Genomic DNA, 16507 nt, shown 5'->3' with positions numbered 1-16507 from the left:
CTATCCCTGCTCGGTGCACAAGGTGTATTCATATTCCTGTAATCGCAAGCCCCAACATTCAATTTCAGGAGGCGTCTTGGCTTTTGGGTTTATGATCTGTTACAAGAGTGAAAGGTTTGTCATATAAGAACACGTGTAAATGTTCACAATCCCTCATCACTGCTAATTTTTCTTTCTCAGGTTTTGAATCGGCACGTTCAGGTTGTAACAAACTTCTCTTTGCATACGCCACATTATGCCTTTGAGCATTTGAGTGTCCACTGTTTTGGGCAAGGATCACGCTCAACCCAACTGAGCTTCAATGAATAACAACCTCTGTATGAAGCTTCAGATCAAAGTAGGTCATTTCAGTGGCGTCCTCAATTGAATGCTTTATTTTCTTAAAACTTTGTTCACATTCATGTGTCCAGTAAAATGAAGCATTTCTTTTTGTTGAGTCTCTGAAGAGAGCCCTTGCTGAGTCAAAGTAAAAAATTTATCTGGAACAGTAATTGGCCTTGCCAAGGAATGTACATAACATGGTAACATCTTGTGTAGGATCGGTGGCTGACAATGTTTGTACTTTAGCTAGGCCAGGCGTCATTACTGCATCAAAAAATATATGGCCGAATAATTTAAGTTTCGGTTTCTGAAACTCACATTTATCAGCATTCAAAGGTAGACCTGCATCAGCAAGTAAAAGACACACATGTGTAAGAGCTTTATGATGTTCCTTTTGGGTAGCTGGGAAAACTAAAATGTCATCACTATAATTGAAAACATTCATGACTGCTGGTATGGTACGTCGAATGGCTTCCTGAGCACATTCTGCAGCTGATGACACATCAAAACGTGATCATTTATATCTCAACAAACCAATATGGGTAGAAAAGGTGGAAATATACTTGCAAATTTCTATGAATTCCAATTGATGATATCCTTTGTTCAGATCAAGGCAAAATAGTCTTTGGCACAGTTTAGCTGTGTGATCATGTCAGCAATATGCGGACCGGGTTGTTGTTCTATGTCAATTACCTTTGTAGCTTGACATTTGTCAACACAGATGTGTAAAGCTGCTTCACTGTCCTTTTTGGGCACTACCACAATGGGCAAAACCTACGGAGTAGAACCAGTAGATCGCTCAATGATAACATGCTTTAGTAATGTCTTAATCTCTTTCTCAACAGCTTCTTGTAGATGAAATGCAATTCATCTCATGGCATTGAGCTACTGGAAGAACCTCCTCATTGATTTGCAGTCGCACTTTCATGGTCCTAAGTTTTTCTAAGCCATGAAATGACGACAGAAACTGACATACTATTTCGTGATGAACATTCATGTTATAGTTCACAAATATCAGTCCCATATCAGCAGCGGTATTGAAACTGAATAAACTGGCATTTGACGCAGTCCCTTGACGTACATGAATGCGTGCTTTTACTTTTGTCTTTTTAGGAAATGTATTGTTTTTAATATAAAGTTTAAAGGGACTTACATCCCACCACCTCTCTTTCCAGGCTTTTCATTGGTTCCTGAGCCTGCCACTTACTTTTCCTCCCTTTCTATTGGCTGAAGCATTTTTTCCTGCATTTACCAATGCTTGTTTCTCGTCTGCTTCTATTATCTGTTTCCTGTAGCCAAAATACTGTTAACATCCGCTTTGGAAGAACTATTTTTTTTGTACATTTTTGCCTCTTTTTGCAATTTAGTCGTACAGCACATTTATAAGGCAACTTATCAATCGGAGAAAGTGATTTGCCTAGAATCACAGGATGATGTGCTGCCGAGGCTGAAACTAGGATCCCCAGCTCTCCTGGGAGCAGCTCTGGCTGCTGCGACATATCCTCTCCACTCCTGCATTACTTCTCTGGGAGCTCTTTCCTTCGTGCCGGGTGATGGTTGGTAAACATTTTATTCATCACATAGGTGAAGCAAGTGCATTACCAGTGCTAGTTTGCTTTTCAAGGTTTCAACAAATGAACCTTGACCCTTTAATTGTGTTAATGCAGCCCATGCATACACCGTAGTCTTCAATGGTGTGGGACTGGCAATGGAGACAGTTCATTATATTTCTGCCCAGGCATAATGTTTATCGATGCACCACTGTCAAAGACAAAGGTATGGAGCAACCATTTACTTTCAGTGTAATTTTGGGACAGTGGTTGAATGACTTTTGGGATTTTACTCTTTGACTTGTATTGTTTACTGCATGCAAACAGTCCAACATGTGCATGTTTTTCTGAGGTAAACATTGACATTGCACATCCGTTTTCTTAACTGTCACTTCACAATGACACAGAAGAAACTCTTAGACAAAGATTTAGATGACGATCGACTTTGTGTCGTGTTGATTTGCCTCAAGTGAAGTTACAGCTTGGCCTTGTGGGCATGTGTAGAAAGTTGCTTCTGGAATGTTCAGGCATCCATTTGGTTTCCTCGTCGTGATGCTATTAGCTTTTCCTTCGCCTTGCAAACAGCTACAAAATGGTTCTCCTTCCCACAGTCCTTGTGAACCTGTCCAATGGTGGGGCATTTACCTTCATGTGGAAATGAAAATCCACATCTAAAGCACAGTTTCTTCTTTTTTGAAGACATCACTTTGTGTCCTTTAGCTTTATGTTTCTGCTTACTTTTCATGTTCATGACTGACTCACTTTGGGCACCTTCAGCCTCCATCACAGCCGCCTGTCACTAACATTCCTCAACTCTGGCAGCCATGAGAACTCGCTCCCGACTAAGAGTTTCTCTCAACATTCACAGTCTGAATGAATGTAACAGACATCCATTGATAACTCAGTGCCATATAGCTTCTTCATCATTAAATTCACAAAACATACAGTGTTTGATGAGTGTAAGTCTCTCAACAAATTGGTTGAATGTTTCACCAGCTTTGTCACTGCTGACTGAAAATATATCTTTCATAATCGGCATTCAGTATTGGATTAAACTTGACATTTTACGCTTCTCTGACTTAACGGTATGTGACTTTGTCAGTTCGCAGCAGCTTCATTATTACCTCATTAACGTCCTCACTGGCAAGACTTTTAAGGTATTTGACAATCTTCTTGTGTGTTTCTTCCAGTGCATTAATTAAAACATTAAACAGTTCTATCCAGGTAGTCCATCTGCTACCAATATTTTGCTTTTCAGCAGTATTGAAGGAAGTACTGGTTTTAGGAAAACAGCAGCCATATCTTGTGCTTTTTTCAGCAGCCACTGAAAAAGACCAATTTTTTCGACCGCCAATCATGGCCTTGCAGTCGGTCTGACATGATTCAATAGTTTCTTAAGCCCAACCCCTGTACTTCAGCTTGGGCGGCAGCGTCTGGTGCTGACGCCCAATGGCTCACTTTACTCAGGATCTGGTAAGCATGATCATATTGTCTGATTATCACTGCCTCTAATGTTTCTCTGTTTTTCACTGCTTCTCCTCGCTGCGTTCTCTCGCACCTGGCTGTCCCTGCTCATTGCTTTTTACATACCCGGTTGTAGCTACCTTTCAACATTTCTGTGCCTCAAAAATGCTGACTTTTTTAGCATAAGTCAGAAACGCATAAATATACAGTAGTACGTTGCATACTAAACATTTTTAAAAAACTAAGCGAAAATTATACAAGATCAAAGCAATGGAGAAAAAGAAAATAGAGAAAGGAGAGCTATGAGAGAAAGCGAACTGGCAAGATGATGGAACACTAGGAGAGGTAGAGAAGGGTGAGAGGAAGGAGGGCATATAAGGTAGTTCCATGGGATACTAGATAGGTGAACTGCCTGGAATATATGAAACTTTTATGAATGAAAGGCCAGGTTAAAGGAAAAGTGGAAGGGAGGTAGGGTGAAAAGAACAAAGGGAGAAAAGGTGCAATGCTGGATGGTAGGAAGGATGGAAGAAAGGATAGATTGAAGTGTGAAAGGACTAGTTGAAAGGATGGTAGGAAGGGTGGTGGGGTGTATTGATAGGTCGATGGAAGGATTTACAGACAGGGGAAAGGATGAATGGTTAGAACAGTGAAAGGATGGATTATTGATGTGTGAACGATAGATCATTGGGTTAAGACTGCGTGGATGGAAAGGTAGAAGAACGGATAGGTGAAAGGATGGAAAGGTATAAGATGAATGGATAGGACAGAAAAAGCATGGATGATCGACTTGTGAACTAAAAGATAAATGGATAGATGGATAGAAAGGAGAAAGGATTTCTGCGTAACAGGATGGATGGGTAAAAGGATGGATGGATGGAAAGATGAAAGAATGGATGGGTAAAAGGATGGAAAGGTGAATGGATAAGCAGTGAAAGGATGGATGATTGAAATGTGAACTAAATGAAACATGGATGGATAGATAGAAGGGGAAACATGGATGGGTGAAACAATGGATGGGTGACAGGATGGAAGGATGAAAGGATGAATGGAAGGGAAGATGAAAGAGTGAAGGGGACTAGTCTAGGAATGCTGGGCTTACTTGCTTTGGTTATTCGGTGTCATCAGAAGTTTAGTTCAAAGTGGGGAGCGTGTTAATTTTCTGGCTACCCCTTGCACTCACCCACATAATATTGTGCCATTTTCATGAGGATAAAGTTAGGATGGAGGAGGGAATTACTTTTGCTGTGACACAAATTGTTAGGTTTGTCAGCATATAAAGGTGAGCAAATAATGCTTTTATCCCACTTTGGAAGGTACTCAGGTTACAAAGTGGCATAATCTATGCAAGTGTATTCCATGATCCTCTAGTTTAAACTGTTCAAGGTTGGTAGAGTTAAACACATGCACTGGCTTAACATGGGCCAACAACTGCAGTCTTCCCTCATGTCAAACTCCTGTGAAAAAGTCAGTTTCCATGGTTGAGTTTTTGGCCATTCCAGTCCAGTGTGTTATGTCCATCCACACACTTGGGGAACCCTTTTTATTGAGAGAAGAGTGGTAACTCAGTATGGACTTTTGCTATTGGCCACAAACCTTCATCTTTTCTGGTCCACAAGTCTAGAAATGTAGTTTTTTTTCTTTTCAAATGAATTCAACACTATGCATTTTGCATTTGAACTGATACCTCTGTTTCCCAGTATTAGAAAACGCTTAGGAGCGGGATAGAGACTGCACACAAGCAAAAGGAGCATTAAAAAGGGTCATTAGATGACTATTATAACAAGGGACAAAAGCAAATGGAGAATTGTGGGAGCCAGTAGGGTGGGTGTAGGAAGGTGGATATCGGACTATGGATACCCCCAAACTTTTTGCCAGGTGTTTAGCTGGTTTTTGACATAGTTGGCCTGGGACCCTGCTATTCAGGGCCCCAGGCTAATTGCTCTCTCCTTAAAATGGACTCCATGTACCTTAGGTGCATACACAATTGGAACTGGTTCACCTTATAGGCCCCTGTAACAGTGTACCATAGGTACCCAGGGCATAGGTGTAGCCAAGGCCTACCAGGGGCTGCAGCATGTAATTTGCCACCCCTGGCCTGGCCTCCATATTTGACACAACTGGCTGATCACTCAGCTGGGGCAAGTTGGTGTAATCACCTCTTACTTAGATATAGTATCCCTATATCTAACCTTAACTGGACACATGTTAACCTATAAGCCACTTCTATGGAAGGCATCTGCAATCCTGGAGGCAGAGTGCGTGGTTTCATGTGAGACGGTGCTCTAGCATGAGCTGAGCCTGTCTGCAGCTGTCGGGAACAACTCCCTTAGCTGTTCCGGGATATTGCCATACCATATACTCTTAAGTGCATTATAATCCTCGCGGTTATATGCTAACTTTTGTTTGGCTTTATCAAAACATGTCGAGTAAGGTGTCATACGATTTGGAATACTATCCCCTCGACAGTTCTGTCGACGGGGATAGCATTTCACCCTTCTAGAGGGACACGACATGTACATAACCTGAATCCCGGTTAAAGTTAAACTCGAGCCTCAGCATCACAAAATGGATGCTGCCACCACAGACACAAGTCTGACCTCCTGCTGCTGGGAGTCCTTCCAGCGAGGGAGGGTTGGACAAAGGGTTTCCTGCCTTGGGAGGTGCGAGCACCACCCCAGACAGGATTTTGTGTATTGGGTAGGACAGGGCTGAATAGAATCAGACATGCCCGGGGCACACAAGCTGTCCTCATGCATAAGCCAGTCCAAACCGGTGCTGGGGCTTTCCAGCCCCAGTCCTGGCGCGGAGCTGGACAAAGGAAAGGGGGTGTAACCGCCACCCTTCCTGGTCCCACCCAGAGGAGGGACCTAGCAGGTGATCCACCCCTCAGATTGGGAATAAGAGTGGGAGTAGTGCCATAGCACCTCAGATCATCCTGAATCAACTTGAAACTAAGAAGACAACTGGACTTCGACATTCTGCTGCACAGAAGACTGAAGAGCATCTCCCTTGTGGCCTAGGAGTGGCCACCCTGTGAACACAGGCACCATACAGCAACTCGATGTCTGCTTTGCCGCCGCCTCCTGCCGGAGCCCGAGCGCAGAGCCTGACGAGACCCAGACTCCCAGACTTCTCACCACCCGATCCACAGTCCGTGCAAAGAAGGGACCCATGGAGGCACCAAGAGACGTGGGACCGGACATCTCGAAAGACCCCCGAGAAGCTGACTGCGCAGCACCCAAGGCATCCTCGACGCTGTGCTTTGGGGATTAGGAAGCCCCACAACCGAGCAGCCCTTGTACCGAAGATCAGCCCCCCAGCCTCTCCACGATCTGTGTGGGGTCCTTTTGCATCGTGCCACTCGACGCGCCATCCTGGCCACTTGCCACATGGTCAGCGGCCATCTTGGTGACGAAACCTACAATTTACACTGCGGGTCTTGTTGCTCCAGACTTGCCCTCGCTCCTGTAAAAAGGAGCACCCGCTCTGACCTTGCTGGTCCGAATGAGAAGCTTGCATTGATTCCTGCGTGGCTTGCATTAGCCAAGGCCTGTTTGCTCCGATCAAGAAGCCGACACCGCCAACCGCTAGAGCCTTTGTGGGACAGCGCGTGACCAATGCCTGGACGTCCTTGACCTCTTCGTGTCCACGTGGCTGCAGAGACAATCTTCACCTCATCGCCTATTTGCACCCGACATCGCCTGGTTCCATCCTGGTTCCACGGTAGTCACTGGTTAGTGACTTTGAACATTGTCCCCTCTGCTTTCAGGTCTTCACCACTTCAGATCCACCCTTGGATCCACCGGAACTCTTCTCGTCTCGACGCCTGCAGCATCTTCAGCTCCAAGTACCATCGACCTGCGTGACGAAACCCGACACTACTTCGCACCTGTGCACCCACTTCCTGTGGGGGAGGTAACTCAGCAACGCTGGTGTTCCTACACTGGTATACACCTCTAGTGCCTAGGTCTAAAGTTTTGTCCTTCTAGGTCAGCCAGCAGGTTCCTTAATCACTAACTTTGTAACTTTTACGCACCATTGACTTTACATTGGTATATACGTGCACTTTCCGCACTGCACCCGAGTCCCGCGGGCCTTTCCCGACTTCTTCACTGTTAGTCCCGAACAGCTCCAGCGATTCCCCAGGCCCTAGGCCTACTTCCTTTCAGCTAGGTGGTTCTTATACCACTATTTTAGTATATGGTTTAGGTGGCCCCTAGGGCTCATCCATATTGTGCAACTTTTGTATATTTAAACTGTGTTTTTGTTTTAACGCATTTGCTTCTGTGCTCATAAAGAGTATAGGGGATTTTGTAGTAAATAAATATATATATATATTTTCAATATATATCTGTGTGGTGTCCTTTCATTTGGTATTCAAGGGGATTGTGTATGGTAAAACAGCTCGCTTCACATGCCTTTACAGAGTTTAGCCTAAGAATGCTTTGTCCACGCTACTAGGATAGCTGGTCTATAAGGTTGACTTACAACCAATCATCATAAGGGTTGCTTGGCATGGTACAAGGTGATCACTAGAACTAGTCAACATCATATACCAGGCAAACTTCTCACAGTGGGGATTACCTAAAAAAGCATGGGACCTTGGTGGCTGATCCTATCTGACTGTATAAGCTTTACAATACCTGGGAAGGTGAAGCAAATGGATTAACTAACATAAGGCCATAACACATAATATACACTGCAAAATAATAAACTGCAATTACCGTAGCAAAGGAAGAGTTAAAAAGGCGAAAGAGTTCATTGATGAGCTGAAGTAGGGCAAGAAACTCTTTATCCTCATATTCAAAACGATTCCCAAAGACAACAGAACAGATGATGTTGGAGACCGTTCGACTGAAAAAGAAGGTGGGGTCAAAAGGTAGACCTGGAAAAGAAGCAAGAGAAAACAAAATTGTTAATTCATTTCACAATTTCATCAGAGGTTTACAAAATGGTTGAGGCCACTTACCTAAGTGTGCTACATCTATCATGTTGAACTACATCTATACTTCTTAAGAATCAAACAATGATCCTCAAAGTAGTTTAATGAATAATCACTTTTGTTTTTATTCCTCCCCATTAAATATCACCAATTGATGAATTAGTGTATTGGTTTTATTTAATGTATCTATATGGTCCACAATCGCTAGAAGGCAAGTGCACTGGATTTAATTGTTTGCAGAAACTTATTATTAGTCATTAAAAAGGAATTAATTAAATTGAATCTCATTTCCCAACAGGACTCGCTCACACATTCATCCAACTGTATTGCAGTTACTAGTATAGTCACATACCATTGATAGACCTGGTCTGTTCTATTGTGTGTTCAGTATCTTGTAAGTAGGGGATTGAGCAGACAGGTCATTAAATATTCCCCTTGACCCTCCACACTTTGTTTTTTAGTATTTAGAGCAACTTCCGGTTGCGGGTCTATTATGTTTTGATGCAAACACACCTGAGTTTGCATCTACAGCTCACCCAACTCAATTGTGCGTGTTGCCCACCTGTTCACCTCGTCTAACCCACCTCTTTTCTAACACTCCGTGATATTAACACCTTCTCACTGTCCATTAATGTGTAGGGGAGCTCCATGCCAACAACAGGTTAACTACATTTGATCCTAGATGGGGTTGAGTGAGGCCCCATCATACAGTGACTCATTTCTCTGTATATTCTTTTTCAGGTAAACAGTTCTTAATTTGGGGCATTATATTTGCTTTCCTGTATATGAATTGTTTTGAAAAATATTTTTTTGATGTGGAGCGATTCTAGAAAGGATGTGCCATTGGATACAATCGTATAGAATATAGTCAAGATATACTTTCCCTCATTATTTATATTTGGGCTTTCCTACATTAAATATGATCTGCTATCATACTGTCGAGCTCAGTTGTGTTTAACTACATCCCCCGCGCGCATGCGTGTGAGAACAGTGTCTCCCTTCAGGTTATGCGTGGGAGCCGAGGGCGGACACTGAACCGAGAAAGAAACACAAGGTTTAATAAAGTGTGCTCCAGTGTCTGTTTGAACCATTACAGACATGCCTTCCGTGTACCCATTTTTACGAATCACGTTAGGAACTTCCAGAGGGGTTCTTTCTCCTCTCTTCCTTGAAACCGATGTGCGGTAAAATAATGCGCCATCACCTCGCGGTTCTTGGCAACTGCGCATGCGCGAGGGAACAGTGTTTTCCTCGCGCAAATCCGCATTTTCTCCTTCTATACACCCCTCAGGATTGATTATCTAATTACCGGCGATTATAAAGAGACGGAGGGCGGTATTACAGTCACCTCCACTTCCGCTTGGCTTCAAACCCGGGGCACCGACGGACAGGTGAGCTACCTGTGGTTCTTCCTATAGGTCTTCCTTCACATCAGTCAATTCTTACTGAGGGTAACAGATTATCCAATTCATGCTGAAAGGAGAGCACTAGGAAGCTCTCAACCACATAGAGCTTTATTTTTATGTTAGGATTTTGTTGTTTCAAATCCCCAGGCACTCAAAGTTTTTGTTGCCTCTGGGTGAGCTATCTTTTGGCTCTCACTCTCGCTTTCATGTTGTAGTTTGGATTAGGTTCTCCCCGTCAACAATCTAATGACAATATGTTTAGAGGCACACTTATGCGTCTAGACTGTGTCCTGTGACATGAATTATGTCGCAGCGTGTGGGTTTTTTTTCGAAATGGCCTATGAGAGTCCAAGTATATATTGGCTCTTGGTCTAACGTCTGGGTAACTGTCACACGTTTGTTGGGTTATCTGTGTAGAGTAATTAGGTTAGGCACTTTACAGTTTTGTGCTGACTGTGTCCTTTTGTCTACACTATAGAGCGGGGCCTCATACTCCTGAGCGGTCGCCGGGTGAGGTGAGGTCTTCACCCACACAAAGCTGGGTGAGTATCACCATGAGGAAATGCCTCTAGGTGATTTAGCTAATATGCTTTTCCAATATGCAGGATGTAAATTATTCATGCAGGTATGGCTGTCTATACGGTTTTCTTGTGTATTCATGCGGTTGTATGTGTGTCACCCAGTGTTGTTGTAAATAATAAGACTCTTTGTCTTTATATTAGGAAGAAGATATGCTTCTCTCCTTCAAGTGGGCAAACTAATCGTTCAAGGTCTCTGGTAGTTATGTAACTTTTTCAAGTACATTTATTGTTATTTTTTTCACTGAATATATCATGTATGTTTGCAGTAGCTAATCCACGATTCTAGGTCCTGAAGAAAGCCGGGGCAATGCCCCATTTGGCTGAAACATGTCGACCGTTCTGCATAGCGCCACAGGGTAATCTTATTACTCGGCGTGTTTTTAACCTTTGACACATAGATTTCTGCTTCAATGTATTTCAGAATCTGGGTAGTCAATTTTAAATTGGTATTATCATTTGAGCACTGCACTTTATTTATGGCATTACTATTTGAGCACTGCACTATGTTTACACCAGTCTAGGATAAACATCATGGCTAGATCACTGATATCCATTACCGCACCGGAACTACCAGGTCGGACGCGGTATGGTATGATCAAACAATTCCCACATGACGTAAACTCCGCCATAAAGGTGGGCTGATGGGAATTGTCCTAGCCTTTATCTTCAACAATATTATATGTTGAATCTCATTTCCCAACAGCACTCGCTCACACATGCATCCAACTGTATCGCAGTTACTAGTATAGTCACATACAATTGATAGACCTGGTCTGTTCTATTGTGTGTTCAGAAACTTATTATTAGTCATTAAAAAGGAATTAATTAAATTGTTCTGTTTTATCTGAAGGAGAGTAGGGTAGGGGTTAGGGGGCAAATAATTGCCCTACAGGAAGGGATTCCCAACTAATTTGGGATTCACATCAAAATGCCTGATTCATGGTGTTTGACTTTCTCACATTTAGAGTTCTAAATAGTTTTTTTGTATTTATTAGTTTATTAAGGTAATACTCCTATAAATGACTTACAGAAGAATAGAACATTACAAACAGAAAATCAAGGGCATTATTAAAACACTGATTTCATATTATATCATTTCATTTTTGATAACATCTTATTGTACAAAACACATCAAAATAAGGCATTTCTGCTAAACTCTGTTGAGCATGTGCTTGAAACAATATCACATTTTAAAAAACTACAATGTAGTGAAATATCCTCAATCATACATTTCCGTCCAATTGAAAGACCACAGTGCCATCTACTACACAAATGCACATTACCAAAACATTGCTACAAAAAATAAGACTTAAGACCAATGTGTAATTTAAAAATCCCACTTCTTATGCTATGATTGGGTAATTTCTCTAGATATGAAATTGTTTGTCTTCTTCAAGTGTTAAATACCCTTAACACTGCTTGCTTAACATTTACATAATAAACAGTTCCAAGCTGTGATACCATTGCGGACTAATATTTCAGCGCAAACTTTGTGCACAATAAAGGGGCTTCCAGGTTTACACAGACAAAATTATGATTCTCTTTTATGCTGGACACACATTTCTTTATCATTTTCAATTTAATAATTCAAGTACACTGTAACAAAGCGATATTTTGTTACTGGTAGATAGCAGCAATGTATTCCAATATTGCAACATTTGTTAGGAAGCTAGTTCCAACCATGGATTAGTTGCACTCAAGTCTTCAAAATTGAAGCATAGCTTCGCTTGGGCATGCAAACAACTATTTCAAGCACCACTCTGTACACCTGTTCCAAGCAGAGAACGCCATTGAGACATATTACCCCTACATCATAAAGGACCTGGGGTAGGACCTTCGCTTGATGTGCCTTCATTAACAATATCATAAATTTATGTTGACATGACTCTCAAGTTTCATAAGTTGTGATGCCCCAACATTTTAATTTTTATCAAATTTAACACCTGTGCACGTATAGTTGCTCACCTCCTTAAGTTTGACATTCTTCAAAACAAGTACTACTCTTTTCACCAAAGGCTAGAGCTTATATTTTATCTACATTTACTCTTGTTAGAATTGGGGGTCTTTAGTTGGCACAGGTAGGTACTTGTGACAAATAGGGACTTGTCTCTAGTCAGGATAAGGGGATTACACTCCTTAATAACCCCTGCTCACCCCCTTGGTAGCTTGGAACAAGCAGACAGGCTTATTTCAGAGGCAGTGTGTAAAGCATTTGTGAACACATACAGTAACCCAGTGACAACACTACAGATGGACACCACACAAGGTTTTATATAAAAAATAAGTATACTTTATATAGATTTACCACAAGACCGTAAACAACGGTAAGGCAGTAAGGCGACCACTGCAGGCCAATCCCCCAAGCAGCACTTCAGCTTGGGAATAGTCTCTCCTCAGTTTCTTCAGGTTCCTCTCCTCAGTAAAGGTTTCTTCTTGTGGTCCAAAAGTGATCTAACGTCATGGGATCAGGGTCCTAATATTTATACCCCCAAATCCATTGTTCTCTGAGAGGAGAGGGGCCTTTGCCCAGTCCATACCTGTTCTGAAGCACTCTGTTTACCAGACTTCTCCTTTCCTTTCACAGTGCAGGGCAGGCACATCAGACGCCCCACAGGAGGTGGAGTCAGCATTGTGGAAGGCAAGTACAGTCCTGGAGCACTTTGTTTGCAGGACTCCTTCTCTTCTTTCAGTGTGCAGGACAGAGACATCAGACACACCACAGGGGGTGGAGCCAGCACTGTGGGGGGCGGACACAGTCCTATTCAGGTACCAGGTGCAACTCCTCCCTCCCATCTAGATGCAGATCTCTCTATTTACCACTGGTGATTCATTCTGTCTCCTGGAATCCCCCAGCCCTGTCACTCACAAACTCCAAACAAGAAATACACAACCTAGCAGAAGCAGGCTTAAAAGGTTAGGCAAGCAAATACCTACTTTCTAAAAGTGGTATTTGCAAACACAGAATGTTAAAACCAACTTCACTAAAATATGTATTTTATCATTCTGAGTTCAGGCATACTAAACTCGAACTTCTACCACGTTCTCTGAGTCTGTTAGGATTATAAAATGTAACAATTCAATACTAACGGCCCATTCTGGCCTATGGAGAACAGGTAGCCTTGCAATAGTGAAAAACAAAAATGGCTGTAATTCACTATAAGGACATGCCACTCACATCAGGGCTTGTCCTACCTTATACTTACAATACACCCTGCCCTTGAGCCTACTATAAGAGTGATTGATATGAAGAAAAGGGAAGATTTAGAGACTGGCAAGTGGGTGCACTTGCCCAGTCAGCATGACAGTACCAGACTGCACACAGGCTCTGCAATAGCAGACCTTACACACATTTATCAAGGGTGCTTCTGTGGGTGGCACAACCAGTGCTGCAAGCCCACCAGCAGCATTTGGATTTACACGCCCTGGGCACACTCAGTGCACTAGACTAGGGTCTGACAAGTAAACCAAAATAGCCAAACATGAAACCACTAATCAATACATTAATTTATAATAGGGAGAGTATATGCAATTTAGCACTGATCAGCAGTGGTAAAGTGCCCAGAATCATAAAACAGCAAACAACAGGCCAGAAAAAATATAGGAGGAAGGCAAAAAGCTTAGGGATGACCCTGCAAAAAGTGCCAAGTCCAACAACTCTCAATAAACTTTGCCTGCAGTACCAATCAAATGCCTGTAGATTTCCTTGAAAAACAATTTGCCTTTGATACATTATAACCAGATAATCACCATATTGCTGGGCCGGATTATAATCGCTCCTAGTTTTGGCATGCATAAATTTACACCAGACAACACTGCACTTAGACTGGCTTAAATTAGAGAGGAAGGTAGGGGCTAATACACATCACTGCCATAGCCGGTTTTCATCCAATAAGACCCCTTCATTATCTATTCCTATTATAGGCAGTTATCATAAATTATTGCCTTAAAATTGCCAATACAATAAAGGGGATGGGAGTTTTCAACAACGTTTCCCATTAAATATTGCAATCTACCAAGTCAAATGCTGCTCTAAACTCTGTGAATCACTAACCGTACACCAAATAAATTTTCCTTTTTGGTCAATTGCGGTGTTTACCAAAGTCCATACGTTAAAACAGTGGTTGATAGTTGCATAACCCACTCTAACATTCTGTTCCAATGGGAGTAGGCATTTCCTTCTACTGAATGTTTTAGCTTTTCTAAAAACAATTTCGAGTAGACTTTACCTGCTATATCAATTAAGCTAATTAGAGAGTAATTTTTTGGCAGTGCAGTATTGCGGTTTTAAAAAATATTTGCTTCATTAGTGCACCTGTCGAAAAGGAGAGGATTTCTTTTTTTTATTGGAAAAACAGCACAAGCAATGAAAATACAATAGATTTTCCCTTTGATTAAGTTAAAGCCATTTGCTTTGCTAATAGTATTGTATAGCAAAGCAAATAGTTTTAACTTAATGAAAGGCGAGACCTATTGCATTTTTAATGTTTGACAACAAAGAGGCAACTGTCGGAACAGAAGCTAGTCAGCAGCAGGCAGTCGGCAACCTCTTGCCCCATCATTGAGCACATTATCATTACAGTAAAGCAGAGGCAAACCGTGCACGGAATGAGCTGAGCGGGACAAGCCTGCCTGTTGTCACGGTCGTGAGGCAAACGAGAAATAAACCATGTGCTTTGTTTTAAGGCAGCAACGGAGGCAATAGTTTTCTTTTGAATATTCTAGGTTGGTGCGTGAGCATCTGCATTCAAGCAATGATAGTAGCGCAGGGCATTTAATGTGCAGCGCCCGAAAGCACAGCGGGTGGGGGGGGGCATTATTTCTTTTTATTGTGGTCTAGGACACACTGGCACGGCTACTGGGTATAGTCTCCCCTTTTACATTAGGTGGGCACTCGCTCTTCATTCTTTTCACAGGTGGGGGATATTGTTTCCACAAATTTCCACTTTTCACTAGACATCTGTCCATGGTTAACGTTTAAATGTATTGTGTATATATATATATATATATATATATATATATATATATATATATATATATATATATATATATATATATATATATATATATCGTTTCTTTATTTCACATGCTTATGGCTCTGTGGCACTTTGAGCAACGGTTACTACTAATGCCCAAATCACTGAGCCTATCCCTGATGAGGATGAAAGGTTGAGCTAAGCTCACCACCGTGGCTAATATCTGTGACATGCCACTCGGCAGCCGGCACGTCAACCCACTGCGCTCCCTCATTTCTCTAGTCGGTCAATACGGTGTTCTCAAAAGATCACAGGCCACTGTGGCGTCGCTTGTGTTCCGTTTGTCTAATATGGGGCATCCCTGGAGGAAAAATCGGCCGGACAATTTACAACTGGTTTCAGCTGCAGCATTTATATGTGCAGTTGACCATATGCCTGTGCTCTTCCAATTAAAACCTCAACAGACACCACCATGTGCCACAACAAAAATTTCAAGGTACAACTGGGTCTCCATCACAGTAGTCGAGCGCTTGCCCCATACACCTTAAAGCCAGGAAGCAACTGTGTCCACTGGAGAAGATATGTAACTGGTCGACTAGAATTTCTACATGAGCACCAGTTACGTTACAGAAAGACACAAAAACATAGGTATGGTACGATTAAGGAGCATATGTATTTCTTAGTATTCCTTAATTGCAATTAGCAAATTGCGAAATCGCAATTAAGGAATACCTTCCCATTCATTCCTATGGACCAGGAGACCCATAGGAATGAATAGGAAGTCATTCTCAATTCGCGATTCGCAATTTGAGAAAAGCAAATTGAGAATAATTTCAAGGGTGCGAGGGTGTCATAAGGACACCCTGTTGCACCCATGAAATGAGCATGTATGCGTATATGGAGCACATACACGCACTAAGGGCATGTATGTGCACCATATGGCACCTTGAAAAATGCCAAAAAGTGCAATTTTGAAAGAAATCGCAAATTACCACCAACTTGAAGTTGGTCGTAATTTGCTATTTCTTACGGAGAAATAGCACAACTTGGGTGCTTGTTACATAGCATTTAAGGAATCGCAATTTGAGGTTCCTTGAATGCTTATGCAAAATTAAGGAATCACAAATATTGAGATGCGGTTTTGCTCATACATTGCGTTTTGCTTTTAGTCGCAAATGCTGTTTTTTGCGATTCGCTGTGTTTGTGACTAAAAATTTGTTTCATACATATGCCCCTAAGTGATTTGCCCATGATCACAGGATGTTGA

General features: G+C 42.1%; 1 protein-coding gene across 1 annotated transcript in view; it reads right to left on the bottom strand.

The window, feature by feature from the left end:
• The window catches only part of LOC147692392 (cytochrome P450 2G1-like), a 647292-nt gene that overhangs the window by 347674 nt on the left and 283111 nt on the right, over positions 1-16507 (bottom strand). Inside the window, exon 4 of the mRNA XM_086938615.1 lies at positions 8063-8223. Coding sequence (XP_086794741.1) covers positions 8063-8223 — 161 coding nt within the window. The remainder of the gene's footprint in view (positions 1-8062; positions 8224-16507) is intronic.

This window comes from Lissotriton vulgaris, chromosome 9 (genome assembly GCF_964263255.1).
Source record: "Lissotriton vulgaris chromosome 9, aLisVul1.2, whole genome shotgun sequence".
NCBI lineage: Eukaryota > Metazoa > Chordata > Amphibia > Caudata > Salamandridae > Lissotriton > Lissotriton vulgaris.
This window is presented reverse-complemented; position numbering and strand designations above follow the sequence as displayed.